The sequence below is a fragment of the Pararge aegeria genome, chromosome 21 (assembly GCF_905163445.1).
Source record: "Pararge aegeria chromosome 21, ilParAegt1.1, whole genome shotgun sequence".
In the NCBI taxonomy this organism is placed as follows: Eukaryota; Metazoa; Arthropoda; class Insecta; order Lepidoptera; family Nymphalidae; genus Pararge; species Pararge aegeria.
Window position 1 is genome coordinate 9,020,951 of NC_053200.1, and position 21,400 is coordinate 9,042,350.

Here is a 21,400-nt window from a genome sequence, read left to right on the forward strand (position 1 = left end):
AACGCTTTGGGTGTTTTAATGCGCATCGGATGAATTTTATTTATATATTTTAAACAATAATTGCAATCCGCACTTGGCCAGAGTGGTATACTACAATCGCCTAACTCCTTCTCATTCTGAAAGGAGACCCCTGGTGGGTGGGTGGGCAGGCAATGTGTCCTACATAATGATTTGTATATTAATCTATACTTGTATTATAAAGCTAAAGAGTTTGTATGTACAATCGAGTCGCTAATCTTGGACACTACCAGCCTAGTTTTTTTTTTTTGTAGTTTATACTTTTTAGCAGAGCTAAAGATTTAAATGCATTAATTCGCAGTTGAACTTTTCTTACCTATCTTAGAATATAAATATATGGTACGGCACTCTTTAGCGGAAATCTTATATTAAGAATCATCATCAAAGAATCAACCACTTACCAGGTTGGTAAACGTGAAATATTAAGAATAGAAAAAAAAAAATACTTAAAACATATTACAATGTTCTGATATATTTATCTTTAATTTCAGACTTTTTCCATTAAAAGTAGATAAAAATTATGTCTAAATTTAAAGTAAGAAAAACACTATCGCTCGTTTTACGTGAAACCTACTACAATACACACCACGCAAGCTTGCTAATATAGATATCTTATCGAAATTGACTAATCGTAATTTTAAATCAGCATAATCTGATAACAATATCTCTTATGACTGATATTGATTCAGTTTTAACTATTCAACGCTTACAAAAAGGTGTAAAAATGGCGGAAAAAGTGAAAAAGAAGCAGTCTTTCTTCCTGAACTTCAAAAGGTTTAACAGTCAAAAAGGGGAGGAGGCTGGGCTACCAAGTACTCCACAAATACAAAGTGCGCCTCCGATGTATAGGCCAACGAGCCAGATTACATCCCGACATAACAATTCAGCTTCATCAGATAATATGAAACCCAGAAAGTAAGTCTTTATAAACAAAAGGTTAGAATGTTGGAATAGACGATCCCCGTGGCCTAGCGGTGAGCGCAGTGGCTCTGACGAGGTCTGTAAATTCCTCTGATTTTTTCTCTTTATATAATTCCAATTAGTCACAATCTCAAACGATAGACGTCCACTGCTGGACATAGGTCTTTTGTAGGGAGTTCCAAATTCCACGGTTTTGTGCCGTTTGAATCCAGCGGCTACCTGCGACGCGCCTAATGTCGTCCGACCACCTCGTCAGGGGTCATCCAACGCTGCGTTTACCAGTGCGGGGCTGCCATTCCAGCACCTTGGGACCCCAACGTCCATCCCTCCTCCAAACTATGTGCCCCGCCCATTGCCACTTCAGTTTCGCGACTCGTTGAGCTATGTCGGTAACTCTGGTTCTTCTACGGATCACATTTCTGATTTTATCACGTAGAGATACTCCGAGCATAGCTCTCTACATCGCCCGCTGAGTGACTCTGAGCCTTCTTATGAGGCCCATAGTTAGCGACCATGTTTCGGAGCCATAGGTCATCACTGGCAACACGCACTGTTCGAAGACTTTGGTCTTCCGGCACTGAGGGATTTTTAAAATTAATAAACCAAACAATTAGTAAACACATAATAATAATTACAAATATTAATGTTTTAATATTAAAAAAAATATAAGCCCAAAATGCTGGCGTCTTTGAATTGCTAGAATTAGCCGTTGGGCTAAGTCTCTTCTAGGTTCTAAGCTCTGGGGTCACCAGACATCAAGACCAATTTTTGAGACACGATGTTATAAAATTTTTGGTCAATGGATCGATCTCCGGCGGGGAAATTTGACAATTTATAATTTATGGTCTGATCCTTTGGAAGGCCTCGACAGTGGCTAGTTACCACCCTACCGGAAAAGACGTAGCGCCCAGCGGTCTAGCGGCCCGATTTGATGTCGCTTACCGGGTAAAGGGTAATAGGTTTAACATAACTGCCATACCCCCTAACAGGTTAACCCAATACAATCATAGACTGCATCAATTATCATTAGGTGAGATTGCAGTCAAGAGCTTTAACTTGTAGTGAAAAAAGAGCAACTGCGTTTTTAGGCGGCGACTTCTTGGTAAAATCTTTCTTCCGAACCGGAGGTAGAGTCACTAGGAACAGACAGAGTTGACGTTTCAAACGATTTTTTAGAGTAAGTGTACTTAAATAAATGAATTTAGAATGCGATATTCTCAAGATTGGCATACAATCATACTTCGTCTGCGTACATTTTCCAATTCAAATAAAAAACCAATATGTAAGTACTTTCGTTACTTTATTCACATCCTCATATCCTCATAGAAGTTCTCTAAGAAACCTCCATCGATTCAGTTTTATTTTAAAAAAAACGTACTAAACTTGAATAAAAGACGCTTGTGATCTGCAAACTGGACGTCCTAAATTTGCATATAAGACACTTGTGACCTGCATACGAGACGAACTAAGCTTCCATAAAATAAATAAATATAAATATAAATAAATATACTACGACAATACACACATTGCCATCTAGCCCCAAAGTAAGCGTACCTTGTGTTATGGGTACTGAGATAGCTGATGAATATTTTTTTACGAATTTAATACACATAAATACTCATAATATGCAGATAAACACCCAGACACTGAAAAACATTCATGTTCATCACACAAACATTTTCCAGTTGTGGGAATCGAACCCACGACCTTGGACTCAGAAAGCAGAAAGCAGTAAATTAATGAATCAATTTTTAATAGTACTAATATCATTGCACGAACGAAAAAGAACATCTCATGAAACTAATTTGACGCCACTTGTTTCGTTATGTAAAGATCATCAAATTAAAATTATCAAAATTTTTGTTAAATTGCCGTTGACCAACTTTTATTTGAATTAATTTTTAGTTGATCATATATGTGGGACGTATTAAAAACAAAGTACGATGTTCAATTAAGGTGTCTGATAATTAAAGTATGTAGGTAGTTAAACTTTTGTGTCTTATCGTTTGACCGTAATGAATTTACAGCTCTAAGTTTATTGTACCTTCACTTTTTGAATACATACGAGTAGTAAAGTACAATACAATGTAAGTACTCTTTGAATGGGAATAGGGATCACATTAAAAAAATCACTGCATTTATGGAGTGAATATGTGTTACATGACCGGATTCGATTTTGGAACATTGCAAACTAAAACGCGACCTGAAATGCTATGAGGCCGCTCTGTGCAATTTTCCTGTCCACTTTTTGACAAGTTTCAGTTGTTGCCTTAATTAATCTTAATATTAGAGAAGAGAAGGGCCTTAAGATTAAACAAAAGCAAAAAAAAACTACACCCAGTCTTTACATAATATATTATAATAATATTTAGTTAAATACTTATTTAAGTTTTTAATTTTTTTTTTTATTGTGACCGGAGATAACAACGATAATGCTGTATACACCTATAGTTGATTATTGTAATGGCACTAGACAGAATTTGTAATTCTAACACATAATTTTTTTTTTTTATGAATGTAGTTACAATTAATTGCTGGTGTGTCTTATGAATAAAATAAATAAATAAGTATATAGCTATAAAAAATATATAGCTTTTTTTTGTTGAGAAAATCTTTCTTACGCGTGTATATTTTCGCTGAAGTTTCAAGAACTAATGTGAAGAATTTTATAAATTGAACTAGCTGTTGTCCACCTTCTTCGTCTGCGCTTATTACGGTTTTTTATAAACCCGTGAGAACTGTCCGTCTCTGATACTGATACTCTCCGCCCTTTCAAGTAACTCTGTTGCAAAAAACAAGTTGTTTGCTTACTAAGTTAGGGTCTGAAGGAAGGACAAACAAACACACACTTTCACATTTATAATATTAGTAAGGATAATAAGGATAATAGAATATTATGTCCAAACCTCATTTTGGAAAACTTATTATCTTAAACAATTTGTATGCAATGCGCGAGCGCGTAAGTTGGCAGCGCAAAAAAGAAACACAATTCATGCGTGGATGCACATAAATTTCCACATAAAGAACAACAATTGCAATTACTTTGTTCATTTCAAACGTTTCAGTTACAGTCCAAATGCTTATCGCGTACATAACAAGGATTGTTGGTTAAATAGATTTAAATAGCATTCATAACAAAAATTTAAGCAAAAGAAAACTTAACCCTTCATGACTTTTTTCCTTCCCTTATTGGGTTTTGATTCCTTCATGGCTCGTTGACAATACAACGTTGGGTGAAACAAGCCTTGGCAGAATACGACTCATCAAGAAGAGAAAACGAGATCAGAATCTGCTAAGTGAAATGAAGTCAACAAATAGTTGTCATATTTTGTCTTTCTCAGATTATCTGGTGGAATCAAAGACTTAATTCAATGCGCACTGTGCCTTGAAATTCTCTCAAATCCGAAGATGTTGCCGTGCCAGCATACTTTCTGCGGTGCCTGTCTTAAAATCTATGTTGCAGGTTAGTAATCGAATAGGTACTTGACTAGACCGCCTAGTGAGTAAACCGCCTAGTTACTAGACCGCGTAGTCACTACATCGCCTTGTCACTAGACCGCCTAGTCAATTGACCGTCTATTTTCTAAAGCGATGGTGTCAGGCTGTCAAAACTTACTTCCTTCGTCATATAGCATCGTATAAAGCATTATCCAATTTTAATTTTAGAAGCAAAGTTTGCATTGTAAAGTAATACGTTTACTTGGCTTGGCTAGTCTTTTTAAAGTGTTCATATTAAGTAGATGCACATATCGTGGTATCATGTTTTGACTGCACGACATTTTTATTCTGTTATCAGAAATATCTCAGTATCTTTCCGTAATTCGTCTTCTAATTTAAGATTAAATTATAAATGTTATTATAGGAAGAAGCTTCTAATGTGAGCATTTTGGCTTCAGCGATAAAGTGATTATATCAACATCATATCATTATCGAAACATTATCTGCAGAGCACAGATCTTCCGCAATGTGAAGGGGTTAGACTTGACACGCCTTTGAGAACATTATGGAGAACTCTCAGGCATGCAGGTTTCCTCAAGATGTTTTCCTACACCGTTGAAGCCAATAGTGAAGTGATATTTAATTGCTTAAATTGTTAACTTACATAAATTAATGGTGCGTGTCGGGGTTCAAACTCGGCATCCCCCTCGAAAGTGAAGTCCAAATGGTATCAACGTATCACCCATCTCCTAACTACTAAGTAAGTACTTAATTTATAAGTGGCGATAGCCTAGTGGCGTTCTTTCCGGGGGACCGAGTTCGATCCCCAAACGCACCTCTAACTTTTGCGGAGTTATGGGCGTTTTTAATTTAGTACCTGTATGTAGCTGCATGCCAGAGAGTCCACCGTAGTGTTCTCAAAGACGTAGGAAGTCTACCAATTAGCAATTGGCCAGCATGGTTGACAACGGCCTAATCCCTACTTATTGTGAATGGAGACCCATGCTTAGTGGCCGGACGAGATGGATTGTAATAACGAATATCTGCTATCCGAATATCTGTTATCAAAAATTATTCTAAAATTTCAGATCTTTTAATAATCAACTGCCCCATCTGCCGTACGCGAATTCAAGTGCAAAATGTGAACTTTGTGGATGGACTTCCATCGAATCTGTATATAGACACATTGCTGGCCATGGTTGGTGGTACTGAGGATCAGAAGCAGCTCGAAACTCCCGCAGCGCTGATGAATAATACCTTACAGAGTGTAGAGTTATTTGCTTCTGGAGTCAGATGTTCGCACTGCCGAACGATATGCGATAATATGGAAATTTCAAACTGCGAACATTGCAAATCGGTACGTACTATAAAAAAAAAACCAGATCTACATGGACTAACGATTACAAATTATTAAAGTGCTGAAGGTTAAAATGCAATTGCCATATCTAGCTTTCAATTTTGATTCATTCGCCAAGATTTACACCGCTGTTCCTCATCTGGCTATAAAATTTTCCTCGGTAACATATGACAAAATACAGTAAAGCAAATTAATTATTATTTTTATGTTACAACAGTCGCGATAAAGAATAAAATAAAGTCATAAGCGATAAAGAATAAAATAAAGTCGCGAACCATAAGGTACCTATTTGGAAGATGTCTTCTGATCTTCGCATCTTTGATCTTCGATCTTCGAACCGATGTCTAAATATAATTAAAGCATAGCAGCATTCGAAAAAAAAAATTACGAGAATTTACGTAAATGAAATTAATAGTTCATAAAAAATAAAAAAACCCGCTTGGTAAAAACAACTTAACTAATTTACACTTGTTAGTTTAGTTTATTTACAAAAGAATTTAAAATGAACATCATTCCCGCCTTGTTGACTAAAGATGAACATCATATAAATTAACAAAAATCTTATATTTCAAATAGAAAATTGGAATAATCATATCAAATTAGTGTATTATCATCGGTCCTCGATATATCTACAAAGTTTGAACGAAATCAGACCGTTTAAAGAGGGTGTAAATCAAGTACAAAGGAGTCGGTTACAAACATACCTACAGGTGAAGCTAATATAAAGCGTGTAATAACAATTATTCGAAACAATTACTATTGTGTATGAAAAATAAAAAAAATATTTTTATATCACACATCATAATTCATAATGATATATTATAATTATATACAGTGTAAGAAGAAAATTAATAGAGTAAACAATTAGAGTCATCATCATTCTATGACAATAGAACGAATTTCGCAACTTACGCTCTAATAATGATAGGTTTGTTTGTTTTGTAACTATTTTGTTCTAAATTCCATAAACATGGAAGCATTTAGGTAATTTACGTCATTTTATATAATCTTCTTACTTATTACTCTTTGTATCTATCTAAATGGAAGTATTAGATGCACTGGATTAGTTTGTTTGTTCGTTACATCATTAGTATGATTTGTCTTACTAAAGAATATATTTCCTTATTCCTTTTAAATAAAATGGGAATTCAATCAATGTTAAAATTGTTCTAGAACTTCTGCAAAGTTTGCTGGCTACAGCATTTAGAGGATATGCGAACTCAAATTGGATCTATTTTGAAAGAGCTGGACTCGGCTGCTAGTCGGCTTGATCATAAAGTTGAACATTATGAGGTAAATATATATCTTGCAAATCTATAACGCTTAAGTTTTGAGACTGGTACCTCCTGAGAGACCATCACCTCTCAAATAATACCAGTGCTAATTTTTTTTTTCGAAATCTCCAAACTGAACTCTAACGACCATTTTCTATATTCAATCCATCTGTAAGTAATCTGTTGATAAGTTACAATGCGAAGTTGTTATTTGCAAAAAAAAATATGGCTATTTTAAGACAATAACGCCGTTGCTAAGTAAAAATAGTATGGATTACGGATACATTGAATATTGAAAATGGATTTACAGTTTTAGAAATAGATGGATCGGATGACCCTATTTTTGGATGATTCCGACTTGACTTTTGTCGTACGTACAAATTTTGCAATTTTTAGATATTGTAGAAGTAGGTACGTAGAGACTTAGGTAACTATGCTTACTTTATTTGGAAGACTGATAAATAAAACAAAATCACATCTTTTTATTCGTTATCAAACCTTTTGATTTATAATGATAACGCACTGAATATCTTAATTACTATTTTGTTTTGTTAGATATCGATAACTGTCCGCATTACTTCAAAAACTGCGCTTGAATGACCTTACCCTATATAGGTATTGTTGAGTAATAATGTACTACATAAGAAAATTATTTTTCGTTAACGTTCCGTCTGTTAATGCCTTATAACACATAACATATATCATATCGTTTTATAATATTTTTATTTGATCTATTTTATATATATATAACAATATAGCTGATAGTTATCTAAATAAAAACCGGTGGCTGGACACAGCAAGATTGTCAAGAAATCCAAAGAATTACAAAGCATGCTAGCTAGCATATTTGTTTTAGGTCAGGTATCAAGAAGTGAATTATAATTAAATAGGTACCTATTCAACAGATTGTTTTCTAGAAATCAAAACTGGAGTCAGGCTCTTGTCTAGATCAAATCAGGTTCCTTATATTATTTATGACAATTTTTCGCGACGCGACAGCTTTTCTGTCGTTAACTTTGTCATCTCCGCATAAAATAACTGAAAAATAAACGCGTCAACAATTACAGCTGCTGATATTGCAACTGTATCGCTTTGATCTTACCATCGAATACATAACCATATATACAAACCTAAAATATTATTACTATGCTTAATGCCCGCTGAGCTTTAAGCATAGTAATAATATTTTAGAAACATAGTTATAAGATACAATTTATACAATCCAGCGAACGAAATTGGTACGAACAGAATAGTCTCACAGAACACTACAACAACCCTACAAAAACGCGAAAAAATATATATTTTTTAATTTCAGGACAGATTTGATCGTATAGTTGAACAGATAAACACGTCAGCAGAAGAGAAGATCAACGCTATCCTTGAAGCGAAAATGGAGTTGCTAAGAGAAGCATCTGAGCTGCATAAGCTAGGTGATATGACGGCGTTAGCGTTGAAATCTTCTTTGGCGGAGGCTTGCGAAGTAGCCAAACGAGCTATGACGATCAGGGACAAAATTGATGACGAGCAGGTTTGTCAATTTTATAAAATCTGTACCTACCTTATACCTATTAAAGCTGTAGAGTACGTTTTTTGTTTGCTTAAACATCCAAAACTGGTTGCGTTTTCATCTCTATGTTGTCAAAAACTAGCACAACCCTGTATCCATCTTCTTTTCATGGCTAGGGTTTGGAATTCCCTTCCGGGTTCTGTGTTTCCTGATTCATCAGGAATGCTATAGAAATCTGCACCTAATATTAAAAATGAAGATACGTTTCTCGTTTGCTTAAACACGCTAATCGCTTAAACTCCGGTGCAAATTACTAGTCGCGTTTTCAGCCTATGTTATAAAAACTAGCGCAAAACTATTTTCATCTTCTTTTCCTAGAAGCATGGCTAGGATTTGAAATTCCCTTCCGGTGTTGTTTGCTTTGACAGGGACACCTTCGTAAAAAGGGTAATTATAAATATCTGCAAAACAACCGCGCTCCATTCAGACCAAAATTACTCTTTCTATCAGTTGAGATTGCGGTCAAGCTTGGACGATGTTGTCTGGGGTATAAAATTTGGTATGGGATTCTATCCTTTGTGGTCCTAGAGTGCTGGAATGGCGGCACTGTACCGGAAAACGCAGCGTTTGTAACCCACACTGCTCGGAATCGAAAAGACTATATTAATCCTAACTATAACATTATTTGTAACTGTAAACTATTTTTCTAGGTGATGACATTCATAAATTTACACACAAACACCTTACAACTTTTAACCGAAGTCTCCAAATGGGACGCCGAAAAGTATACTTTCGACAAAGAAAATTTCCGCATAGAATCTGACTCCAGCACACCCTATGACGCCGAGTCAGATGATCCTTTGCCCGAAGCAGCGAAGCAAAATAATCCTATGGAGAACGAAGCAAGTTTAACTCTGCACTATAGGTAAGAATTATTTAGTGGGACTGATCTCAATAGCTCAGGCTATCCTTAAATATTGGGTAGAAGGAGGCATAACTTTACGGAAATCTATGATTTATCGAGCTACAACGAAAATTACGTCATCTTTCGTTATATAATTAGGAGTTCGTTGGCTATACCTTGATAGATATTGAAATTGCTTAGTGGACAATTTCAACAATTTTTCCTTAGGCAGTGAACATCTACTCCATGAGATTGCTTACAGCAATAATGCCGCCTGTCTCTTATCCTATAAATTTTGCGTGAAATAAAGTGTTTCTTCTTCTTCATCTCCCGAAGAAAAACGTGCATCATAAAGATTAAACTAGGCAAATTAGACCAATCAAAATTACTTTCGAGCTATTGACATTTGGGCTATTTTTAAAAAGAAATGTATCGTAGTTTACAAACTATATTGGCACAGTGATCCTCGCGTTCTCACATATATGTAGGATACCTATATCAATACGTATACTATGTAGTGGCCTAATAAAAAAAACTTTTTCTTCTTTTTCTATCTTGGTAAAGCACTTTGGGAATATAAACTTTATTACCTATGTGCCTACGGTAAAGCCGATCATGAAATTTAAAGATTTGGAATTAGATTGTTGATGACTGCTAGACTGATGTCTTTGTTTTAGATCCCGCAACTTTATACCACATTACATATGGCGGAAAACCTCCCGGCCGTCCGGAGTAGGCATCAGTCCATGGAATAACCACCTCTACATCTGTGGCATGGACAGTCATAGCGTCCTGGTTGTGGAACGCTCGCAAGCCAAGATTGTCACGAGACTATCCTGCGACGAGATGCTGTGTCCAGTCCAAATCGCCTTTATGAAGAGTTTAGGGGAGATTTATGTGACAGGTGAGTAATTATTAGTTTTATTTTGAACCACTTCTATGATAATGTTTTGACGACCTTCCTGGCACACGTCGGAGTCTGGGAGCACATAGTGGGAGGTCCCAGGTTCAATCCGCGGCACGGGCAATTCGAGATTTTATAATTTCTTAATTTTCCCTGGTCTGGTCTAGTAGGAGGGTTTGGCCGTTGCTGGTAACGCAGAAAATGTATAAACCCTATTAAAAAAATGTATGGCGGCCAAGAAACAGGCAGCCAGACAGATAAAAATTTAAAAAAAAATTCAATATCGACTAAATAGAGACCCTATAGAAAAATCACAAAACAGCTGCGGACGATCTGGCCTAAAAAAATCTCACTTGTTCCATCTCTAGACCAGAAGCTGGGTATGCCTATGGTAGTGTGAATGACAAAACAGCAGCGGAAGATCTGACCAGAAAAATCGGACTATCGAAATCGAAAAATCGAAGGAAAGGCCAGAAGCTAGGTACGCCCATATTAAAGTAACTAAGTACTGAATCTAATTGAAGCTTTTTTGTTACTAAAATGCGCATTATCATTAATAAAAAATGCGCATTTGTCCTACCCATCTTAAACTTACCTACACGAGAGAAGAGCGCTCGTAATAAGTAGGTATGTTTCTGAGGTCTGTGCTTTGACAGCAAATTTATCTTCACTCAAGGTGCTGGTGAGCATTCCACCTCATAGCAAATCGATAAGACGTAATAGAAGATAGTAGGTAGTACTAGTAGATATGCTTTTTAAATAGCATTTATATTCCAAGCTTTAGCTAAATTAGTTGCAAACACATTAATAAGTTATACTAAGTCGTTTAAAAGCCTTCAATGATTGGCAAGTATGTGCATGAAGTGTTTGAGGCAATTCAATATCCGGCAGGTACCGCTTTGCGCGTGCTTCGAATGTTTAACGGAATTGCAGTTTCAGTGATTCGCTTCGGCTATTTGAATGCTTGACGTCACTTAAACCTGAATGTTAGAGAAAGCTGTATGTTAAGCTTTACATGACTAATCCTAAGGTTAGCTGAATACGTTTGCGACTTGACTACCCCTTTTTTATTTCACTACAAGTCTTTGACTGCCATTTCATTATTTATTTGTCCTTGGAGGTGCGTGTACGCTTATTATACTTTAGGACTCACTACTGCGCCACAGCCATCGAAAAGCCTTATATAAAATGTTGTAATCGATAACATGTAAAAACAGGATGTCATCAACTCAACAAGATTTTTTAGCGATAATGTAAGTTTGTAGATAATAGTGTCAATTCTGTTGTACACAAATTTCTAAACTCAACTATATTGACATGCCTCCAGGGGTACAGACCCAGACTATTTATAGATCTGTCAATTTAGTTTAGTTTAGAGAGTGTAAGAATCAAATACCATTTACCATCATTACCTACCTACTATCCTACGCAATATCTTCGTCAGCCCTAAACCAATTTCGATAAATATTTCCTATTGGTGCAGTTCCTACCATTTCCTACCATTGTTGTTTTAACCATTCGTTTTGTATTCAGTAATAATGCACAAATGTAAGTAAATAGATACCCGAGGTTAGTAAATACTATAAATAATATTAAATAAATTGGTAAATATTTTTATTCCAGATAAATGGAAGCACTGTATTCACGTGTTCTCAAGAGAGGGCGAGTACCTTCGCTCAATAGGGCAGAAGGGCAGCCGGGTCGGAATGTTTCGATCTCCCGAGGGCATAGCGACTGACAACGCGCAACATCATATTTACGTCGTTGATACTGGGAATGATAGGGTTCAGGTAAGAGTACCTACCAACTACCAAATTAGCTACTTTCTGCGGCGTTGAAAGTAGATAGATATGGGTAGCATCTTCACTAAACAAACGCTAACGAATAGTTTAATTTCAACAAAATTCGATGCTGTATATGTGGAACAAGGACAGCTACTTAATATCGGAGTCCGTGTTAGAGTGGCTTATCTTTTAAAGAGCTGTCGCGAGGCCGTGGGCATGGAGCTTTGGCCCACGTTTAGCGTTTTACTTGGCGTAGGCCAATTCAACTGGACAATAGTAAAACCTTAAAAGATTGAACGTGACTCAAACGGCAATGTTTAAAGTGTTTAAAGGGATTTGTTTTGTGAAAAATACTTAATTCTAAACAACATAACGAAGAAGAACATGAGGAAGGCTTATCACTGCAAGAGATATATTTCCGCCATCCTCCTAACAACCTATATTTTTTCCAGGTAATACAGTCTGATGGGAAATTCGTCGACCAATACGGTGTGGCGACCAAACAGCAAGCAATGCACACCGCTAGCGTTTGGGAGACCAAAGAAATACTATGCACTGAATTCAATGGACCCACTGCTGTCGCAGTTACAAACGATAGAGTAATCATCCTCGACAGCGGCAACAGGCGGGTCAAAGTTTACAATAAACAGGATAAGAGTAAAATCATCGAGTTTGGGTCGTTGGGCCAAAGGAAGGGGCAATTCAGACAACCGGAATGCTTGGCAGTCGATCCCATGGGATACATCTTAGTGGGGGATTCAGGAAATTGTCGAGTACAAGTTTTTAAACATAACGGTCAGTTGGTGAGGGTGTTTGGAAGACTGGGCAGTGAACCAGGGAAATTTGGTTGGATTTCTGGTATATATGTGACTAAAGAATTAGATATCATTGTTAGCGATACGAAGAATCACAGCGTTAATTTCTTTTAGAGAGTTTAGCAAACAGATAAAAGGTAAGTTAAGGTGTTTGGGGGGCCGCTTTTTCAATGTTAAATAAATCATCTGCGGAAAAAAACTATCGCACCGTCACATTTATCCAACATCCTCAATTAAGGATTATCTGGCTATTGACAAATCTAACCTAAAACTACTGACTAACATTTCAAAGTATTACGGGAAGATGTCACTAATACAGTGTAATACCAAATTTCTTAACTAAATAGCCAGGTCTTAACGTTACGTTAATCTCTAAAATGAGAGATTAAAACTTTACAGCACTACTTAATGACTTTCATTTTAGAGATGGTTCCACAGACAACAATAAAAATGATAGCTCTAATTTTGTTTCTTTTCAGTTTAGATATTTTTAGTACTAAACTGGCAGGTGAAAAAATAATGCCTACTAATCTTTTTCACAAGAGACATTGTAAAAATCAGCACACTAAATTTAAAATCCACACAAAAATAGTAATAACCCTTTCAAAAGTAAAAATCATGCAAAACAGCACCAATTTTAGACCTGTCAATTTAGTATAATATTAGTGTTTTAGCCGAATTACCATTATTGTTAAAGGTACCTATAACATCTTCTCTGATCGATTTTGTTACATTTAAAATAAAGTGGATTTTGGAATGCTCAAATAAAAATATAAAAATATCAACAGAAACATATTTATTTAAAAGAACAAATTTATTAACATATTATTATGTAAAAAATAAAGTAACTAATTATTTACAAAAGTGGTATTATTATCAACCTATCGGTTCAGAGTATATAACACATTCAATTAATATTTAGAAATAATAGAACCGTTTTATTGTAGAGATTCCTTATCACATAACGTCTAATATTTATTAGATTCTTTAGTGCTAAATTATTTTTAATCAATAAGGTTTCCATATACATACATAACTTTATCCTTAAACGTAACTCCATTTCCGGAGGGGCCCATTTTGACTGGTCGATGACAAGGTTGATACCAATGCGGGGATCTCCCGCAAACAGCTAATGACAAATTAAATTCTCTAATTGATATTTCATACTATTGGAATGCTTTTTAGTTTTTACAAAACTGACCTTATGGCATGCTTTATAGAAATCTCCTCTACCCCGAATGCTATCGACCAATCAAAATACGTCCTCAGACTATCTTTCCCTTAGATATGAGAGGATGCTTAATGAGTAACGAGGGGTGCCTCTGAAATCTACCAAAAGGATAGCTTGATTTTCTTCGTGCCCGAAAAAGCACTCTAACGTGCGATGTGTGTAGATTTTTTTGTTTTCATAGTGTATATAGCTTTTGTATTGAGTAGACCAATGTACGAACCTTAACTTATGGAAAACGGCACAACAGTAGTATTGATTTATTTCAGAAACTTAACTTCGTGCATAGCTTAGCTTCTCTAGAGCAACTTCGCACATTTTTGGCAAAGAACAACCTTAACCCTTTTCAAGACTAACAAACTACTCTCATATACGCCGAACATAGGTTATACGACATGTTACATACGTTTTTTTAACGTAGATAATGCATGAATCTTATCTCATTGATTTGTCGGTTTAAAAGGGACTCTTTTGTATAAAAATGCGGACCATTGAGGTTCTTAGGTAGTACTCTAATCCGATAAATTCGATAGTTCGACTGCCCTGCAAAACTTTTGTCGGACTACCGGAGGTCCGCTGTATTATATTTTATTATGCCAGTTATTTCGGAGCAATGGCCATAAAAGCTCTGAGTAACCTTATTTTTCTGAAATTTATAAATAAATTTACTTAAGGTAATTTATTAGTACTTTGGTTCTATTGCCTGCAAAACCTACCTTACCTATTGGTTTTGAAGTCAGGCATATCACTGATTCAGCCCACCATTCTGATCTATCAATTATCTATTTTTCAATGACATATTTTAGTTGGTTGCTTTTTGTGGTTGGGCAAGGTTATTTAATTTATATTCATATAATTTCCATAACTTTGCCCAATTTCCTTTGCCCATTTACTTGTCTATACCATACCTATGGGCCAAATTTATTACATATAAAACAAAATCACATACTTTCAGATAAATACCGCCACTTGAAATTCATTGAAATTGCAATTAACGCATTTCCAACGAGTTCAATAAAGGGAAAGGTGAATATTCGAACTTTTTGTATGAAATGTTTCATCGACGTTCACGAAATTATATTTTTATTTGAACGGATCGTCAGGTTGGTCCCATTTGAGTGGTGACGATATAGTAACGCTCCTCAACGCAACAGTAAATCAGTGCAAGAATTTAGTTAACCGTAACTCTAGTTTTGAACCATTCATAGGTACTAATATGAAAAGCTAAAGAGTTTATATTTTTTTTGTTTCTATGTTTTTACTAAAGCGCTAGTTTCTGGAACTACCATCCAGATTTAAACGATCTTTTCTTGCATTTGACATAACGATTTTTGATGAAAATTATAGATTAGGTATATGTCTTGAGCCGAGTAAAAGTCACAAAGAACGCTAAGTTAAAACTAAATAGTTCATAGATAACGCAGGGCCGATCTAGCCTACCAACTGTTGCTATTTCTGTTGTACACAAATCTAAAAAAAAAAACTAAATTGACAGCTGTTAAAGTTCCTAGTTTTGTCACAGTGTTATCGACCTGTCAATTAAGTCTTTAAGACGCACTCCTGCAAATGCCCCAACTTTTTTTACCCAATTCGAATTAAGTAAGAAAATTCAATACCACTATAAATACAATACTACCAATACACAGGGTGACTTTCTTATAGCATACAACGGCAACCTGGCTCATTAAATCTGTCCGATAGAAAGCATATATTGTTAGGCAAGATCTTATTTAGTTTACTGCACTAGTGATTAACAATCTTCAATATTTTTTGCTAAAGCGAAAAATAGGAACAGTACACCCAATTTTTATTTTTTCATTGCATAACTTCGTCAATAACCTATAACAGCCTAGTGCTGATCTTTCTCCGGGCCTCTCCCAACAAAAGGTTTTTCCCGTTTGCCCATAATCACTGTTAAATAGTTTAATTGAATTTCAATCACTGAATAGAATGTGAACTGGGTCGACGTTGAACGACTATGTAAAAGTCAACGTGTACATTTATATTTCATTAAAGTAGATTACATTATTATGGCGTGTATTTCAGTCTCGAATAGGTGGTACAAATATGCAGTAATCTTATAATAAGGTATTTACACTATCGAAACTGACTGACGACCTTACAAATTAAAATTTACTTAAAAGTATAGCATAGCCATTAAGCTACTTATGACAGCTGTCACTGATAATGGTGTTTAGACTTTAACCAAAACTTATTCATCGTTCCTCGCCAACCCTCTGTCAATTCAGATGATTTACTAAAAGTCAACAATCTTCACATGTCTTCATTTACATAAGTATTGAGTTCACAAAATCACATAAAAGTTTTTACAATTTCTGAAAAAATTTACAGTTATATTGTGTACATTTTAAGATATTAAAATGAAGAATTTAATAAAAAAGATGTCTTAAAATTGAAGTATCTTCAGAAATTTAACTAAACCGACGGAATATACTTTCCAATAAAAGTATAATTTCCTCTATAAATGTCGGAATCAAGAAAATTATGTACCTACCATCAGCGAAAAATGTCAAAAGTGTTTACATAAAATGGCTATACTTTAATGAGATTTTTTCTTTACAATAAAATCAATTACTATAGAGCCATCACAAAATAATCAAGAACAGTAACTGATAAACCAAAGTTACAAAAACTTAACTAAACTAAATTTACACAGGACTTAAAATATACTCGTGACAAATGCTTTGCAAACAAATTTCTAGACCAAACTAAATTGACAAGCATCATTAGTGCCATCCTTTTCATTAAAGTTATCTGTGGAAAAGGATAGCCATATTTTAATTTTTATAAAGTCTGTCAATTTACTTTAGTTAACAAATTTGCATAAAACAGAGTTTACTTTATACCACTGTCATCTTGTATTTGCACTATTGTAGCTTCCTAATAAGTCTTAGTACTTCATGACTATTTTTATTCACAGTATTTTAGTTTAGTTAATCTTATGTAAGTATATAAATAGATTAATACGTGTATAGTTTCATTATAATAAAGAGGTAGTGTTAATTGCTCAAGTTTTATAAATTGATTTAGAATATTGCTAATGAATGTAGATTTATCACAATCCAGTAAAATAAAATAAACCACATTTTAACAGAAAAATTAGGCTTTCTAAAAAACTAAAAAAGAATTATTAAAAGAAATAATTAAGATAATTATCAAATTATGTGTTTTTTTGTTCTTTTTATAGCAAAACCGCTAGATCATTTAAAGAATCTAAAAATAAATTATACATAAGTAGTAAATTCACGTAAGAATGTGATTTTAGCACCTCAATAGGTACATATATGTAATAAAATCTATCATAAAATTACTAGTTAGTGATTTGTGACATTTGTATTATATTAGTGGTAATAGCTGTACAATACGTAACAGTAGGTATTATGTTAACTTGATTTTGCACAAATGATAAACTCAATTTAAAGCTCCTAGGAACATCCTTTTCAATATATAAAAAATGTGATAAAGATAGCGCCATTGATACATATACACCATTTCGTTTTAGTAGTATAAGTATTTGTGTAAAACTAAACTTTATTTAGTATATCAATGGTTCTAATTTATGATGAACATATAAACTGAAAATGGATACTGATATTTTAAAATATAGCTAAGTATACTTTTCAGAATTTTACATATATCTCGAAACTTAATTGCATATTTAGATCAACATCTAAGAGTATTTTTGTATCCTTATATACCATATATAATATTATGTAGAATTGAATAGTATTATTTTTAGAAATGCAATTTTTTTGTTTATTTTGTGTACATCCGAATTATTACTATTGTCTTCATATTGGCCCTAGAAACGTGATATTAAAGTGGATCCAATTGTTAGTCGAGAGAGCTATTTGTGGCAAGGTTGGCATATTTTGACTATAGTTGGGACTTTAGGAGGCCAGGTGTTAGGTTTTAATTTTTTTTTTTTCTTCAACATTTACAGTTTCTTGTATTCATATCAACCTCCTGGCTTTAGCAGGTTTCGCAACATAAAACCCACACCATAAAGAATAGATTTCTACATCGCAGGGATGTGGTCTTCTGCAGACAAGATTTGTTCGAAGTCTTGTAATATATAGCAGTTGCTGTCTTCTTCTCTCGTCTTGTGCAAGAAGCGAGCAAATTTTGAAGGGCTGTTTTTTATGTGTTGTAGCGCGAGAATCGACTTTAGTGGTATAGATATGTTTAACATCTTCCAAATTAACTTATGATGTAAACACTTCGGCAACTAGCTCTGCTAATTATTCCAAACTCTCAATTTAGAGCTAGGGTATTAAGTACAAGCCGCCTTATTATGTTAAAAGTTTAAGGGGCAGATAAAGGATAAACTCTGTGCAATGCTAACACAAAAAAATAGGTTAATATACTATAGTGGAGCATATGTTTTAAATTTCATCTGACTGTACAGTATTACCAATAATTTATGATGTTTCAATGATAATATTAATATTTACAAAGCGTTTATAGCAATTAAATTGTGACATAAAAAAATATTTGGTTATCATCCAGGCCACTAAAATTACAAGTAAAAAATGGCAGATTGTCTATGGTACTAGGATTTACCTAAGAGGACCTACATGGCTGACACCTAGTTACGGAATGGCTGTCTCCAAGCACTACTGAGTCTGATTCTGCAGGGGGGCCTTCACTGTTGTCATGTTGTCTCTAGAAAAAATAATAAAGTAAAATGTTGTTAGTAGTATAGGTGTAAACGGTACAGTTTTCTAAACCAAGGAGTTTGTAATTCTGTAATGCAAGAGCTATAGAGAGTACTACAAAACATGTTCTGTATTTTCCACCATAAATGCAAAGATTTTCTTTATAGTACTAATTGACGGACCAATCCTATTGCCCACCTGATAGTAAGTGCAAATCCATTGCCTATGAACCGAGCAATACTGTCAAGGGCATGCAAGAAGTTCGTCCTGCAACCTGCCTCCCCCAGTTCCCCGTCAGAGCCTTAAATTGGTATATTAAAAACTGGTTGCTAATTATTTATTATTGTTACCTTCAACTCTGTTGCCAAACTACGGAATGTATCCTCAACATTTGTATTATCCTTAGCAGATGTCTCCATCACAAACATAATCTCAGGGACATAACGACAAAATGACTTAGGTTCATCAGGTTCCACCTCCCGTTGATCTGTGAGGTCACACTTGTTTCCTATTAAGGATACTATAACATTGGATGAAGTGTAACGTCTCACTTCTTCTATCCATTTTTGTAGGGAGAGAAATGTGGACCTTTTTGTTATGTCATACACTGTAAACAAAAATTTAACAATCTAAAACAAAATTCCTTTCAAAAAGTTTTTAACTAAAGCTATAATTAAGGTATCTGGCTACCCCTATTAATCAAACTTAATTTTATTTTTATTTTAATAATGCTTTAATTCTTAGAGAAGCAGAAAGTTTTCTCTAAGGAGCTAAGCATTTTTAGATGTAAATTTAGTCATCATTCTAACTAAAGTATGTCTAAAAATACTCCAAGAAGTCTTTCGTACAGATTTTCAGCCACTAAGTATTTTATAATAATAATAATCATCAGCCAATGTGCATCCACTGCTGGACATAGACACTAGCAGTGCCAACTCTTCATATTCTTGGTCCTTTGCATGCATTTTATATATGCCACAATAACAAAAATCCATTTAATTATCAGAAGTTAAGTTTTAGTTAGGGGGTGATGCTTCATTGCTTATGACAATGCTATTTAGTTGAATGCATTAGTTAGATAAGTTACCTTACCACTACCGCCTTAGAGGTGGACTCCACTTGATACCAATTATTATGCCTTGGAACAGCATGGTCTAAGCCTATACTATACCCCTATTTCCTTTCTTATAAGAGAGACACAGCTTTAGTCTAACATTAGGCCATTATATGTGTGATAATGATAAATTACTCTATTCAATGGACCTCAGCAATGTAAATGTTCATCATTTGATGAAAAGTCTTATGAAATTAATTTGTGCTTTTATGATCTCCAATTACACTATTATCAAATAGAAGTTTTCTACTGCCAATCAAAAAAAAACTTAAATATAAATATACATATACATATACATATACATATACATATTTACATGCATGATTATTTACTGAACTGTGTAATGTTGCACTACAGTATTTGTATGGTAGAACATTGATAGTGTAGAAGTGATAACAGTAATATTTAGGTACATCATGAGTAATATAAGTTACAATGAATAATAATACAGATGTGTAGTGTGAGGCCACCCAGAGGCATGGCAGGTTGTAGTGTATTGCATAACAAAAATTCTTCTGTGCAATATTTTAAAATTATTGCACAATGCCATTTACTATGTTACCATTATACCTTTTACTGAAAACTTACAAAAACTTAAGAAAGTCAACTGTCTTTCATAATTTACAAATTAGACAATTGTTTCCTGGTAGGTGTTGAGTAGACAATACAAAACTGCTAATTATACCATAAACATACCTATAATTACGCCGTTCGCCGACCGATAATAACTTTGTGTTATTGTCCTGAATCTTTCCTGCCCAGCAGTATCCCATATCTGAAGCTAATTTTATCACATTGATTACAGTTATACAAAGGTTTTAAGGAAATTCAAGTAGTATTGCTACGTACCTTGACCTTCTTCCCGTCTACTATTAGAGTTTTCATTGAAAAGTCTACGCCTATCGTATTGCCGTGTCTTTCTATGAAGTTACCGGATTTCAATCGTTGCACAATACATGTTTTTCCTGTACCACAGTCACCAATGAGTACTATTTTGAATAGATAATCGAATTGCTCGTCTGGAACACTCATTAAAGTATTAGGATTGCGGCTGCTCATGACTACTACAATCAATTTTACAAAAATATTATGTTTTCGTTGTTCACCTGACAACAAACATAAAGTTAAAGTTTGACAGATGAGACTAATGACAACTGACAAGTTAACAACTGATAGGCCCGAACTTCAGTTTAATTTAGCCAGTTTTGGGCCCGAGTCTGCCAAAAAAGCATCGAAGTTCAATTTAACCCAGTGCAAATCGATGCGAGATTTTATTAATGAACTAGATAGTTGTAGCCCGCGACTTTGTCTGCGTTTGCTTTTTGATTTGGCAATGTGGCAAAAAATAAATTAGTTGTATTTCTGAAAAATTTGAAGTATCGGTATTCAGTATCTATCTAGGCTGATACTTTTCGCAAAAAATTAACCGGCTCGTCTGTCTATGAATAATATTGACG

General features: G+C 34.6%; 2 protein-coding genes across 3 annotated transcripts; one reads left to right on the plus strand and one right to left on the minus strand.

The window, feature by feature from the left end:
- Positions 1 to 728: 728 nt before the first annotated feature.
- LOC120633171 (RING finger protein nhl-1-like) lies at positions 729 to 13,645 on the plus strand. The gene is made up of 9 exons (XM_039903302.1): positions 729 to 933; positions 4,281 to 4,402; positions 5,466 to 5,734; positions 6,908 to 7,027; positions 8,324 to 8,536; positions 9,226 to 9,440; positions 10,097 to 10,323; positions 11,947 to 12,113; positions 12,560 to 13,645. The coding sequence occupies exons 1-9, from the start codon at positions 743 to 745 to the stop codon at positions 13,034 to 13,036; spliced, it is 2,001 nt and encodes a 666-aa protein (XP_039759236.1). The 5' UTR covers positions 729 to 742; the 3' UTR covers positions 13,037 to 13,645.
- A 3,725-nt stretch (positions 13,646 to 17,370) lies between these two features.
- Positions 17,371 to 21,052, minus strand: LOC120633505 (ras-related protein Rab-43). 2 transcript variants are annotated; one of them, XM_039903722.1, is made up of 4 exons: positions 20,793 to 21,052; positions 20,640 to 20,718; positions 19,180 to 19,436; positions 17,371 to 18,836 (listed from the first exon to the last, which is right to left on the minus strand). In XM_039903722.1, exons 1-4 carry the CDS (start codon positions 21,000 to 21,002, stop codon positions 18,735 to 18,737), a joined length of 648 nt encoding a protein of 215 aa, XP_039759656.1. In that variant the 5' UTR covers positions 21,003 to 21,052; the 3' UTR covers positions 17,371 to 18,734. The 2 variants fall into 2 exon arrangements, with proteins under 2 accessions (XP_039759656.1, XP_039759655.1); XM_039903721.1 differs by having other exon boundaries at positions 20,640 to 20,724.
- Positions 21,053 to 21,400: the final 348 nt, after the last annotated feature.

Bases quoted from the DNA above. Each gene is read 5' to 3' on its own strand.
- LOC120633171 (XM_039903302.1), top strand. From the start codon at position 743: ATGGCGGAAAAAGTGAAAAAGAAGCAGTCTTTCTTCCTGAACTTCAAA. The intron at 934-4,280 runs GTAAGTCTTTAT...TGTCTTTCTCAG, and splicing joins GATAATATGAAACCCAGAAA to ATTATCTGGTGGAATCAAAG. The intron at 9,441-10,096 runs GTAAGAATTATT...TCTTTGTTTTAG, and splicing joins AGTTTAACTCTGCACTATAG to ATCCCGCAACTTTATACCAC.
- LOC120633505 (XM_039903721.1), bottom strand. From the start codon at position 21,002: ATGAGCAGCCGCAATCCTAATACTTTAATGAGTGTTCCAGACGAGCAA. The intron at 20,725-20,792 runs GTACGTAGCAAT...TGATAAAATTAG, and splicing joins TAGACGGGAAGAAGGTCAAG to CTTCAGATATGGGATACTGC. The intron at 19,437-20,639 runs GTATGTTTATGG...TTTTGTTTACAG, and splicing joins GGCGAACGGCGTAATTATAG to TGTATGACATAACAAAAAGG.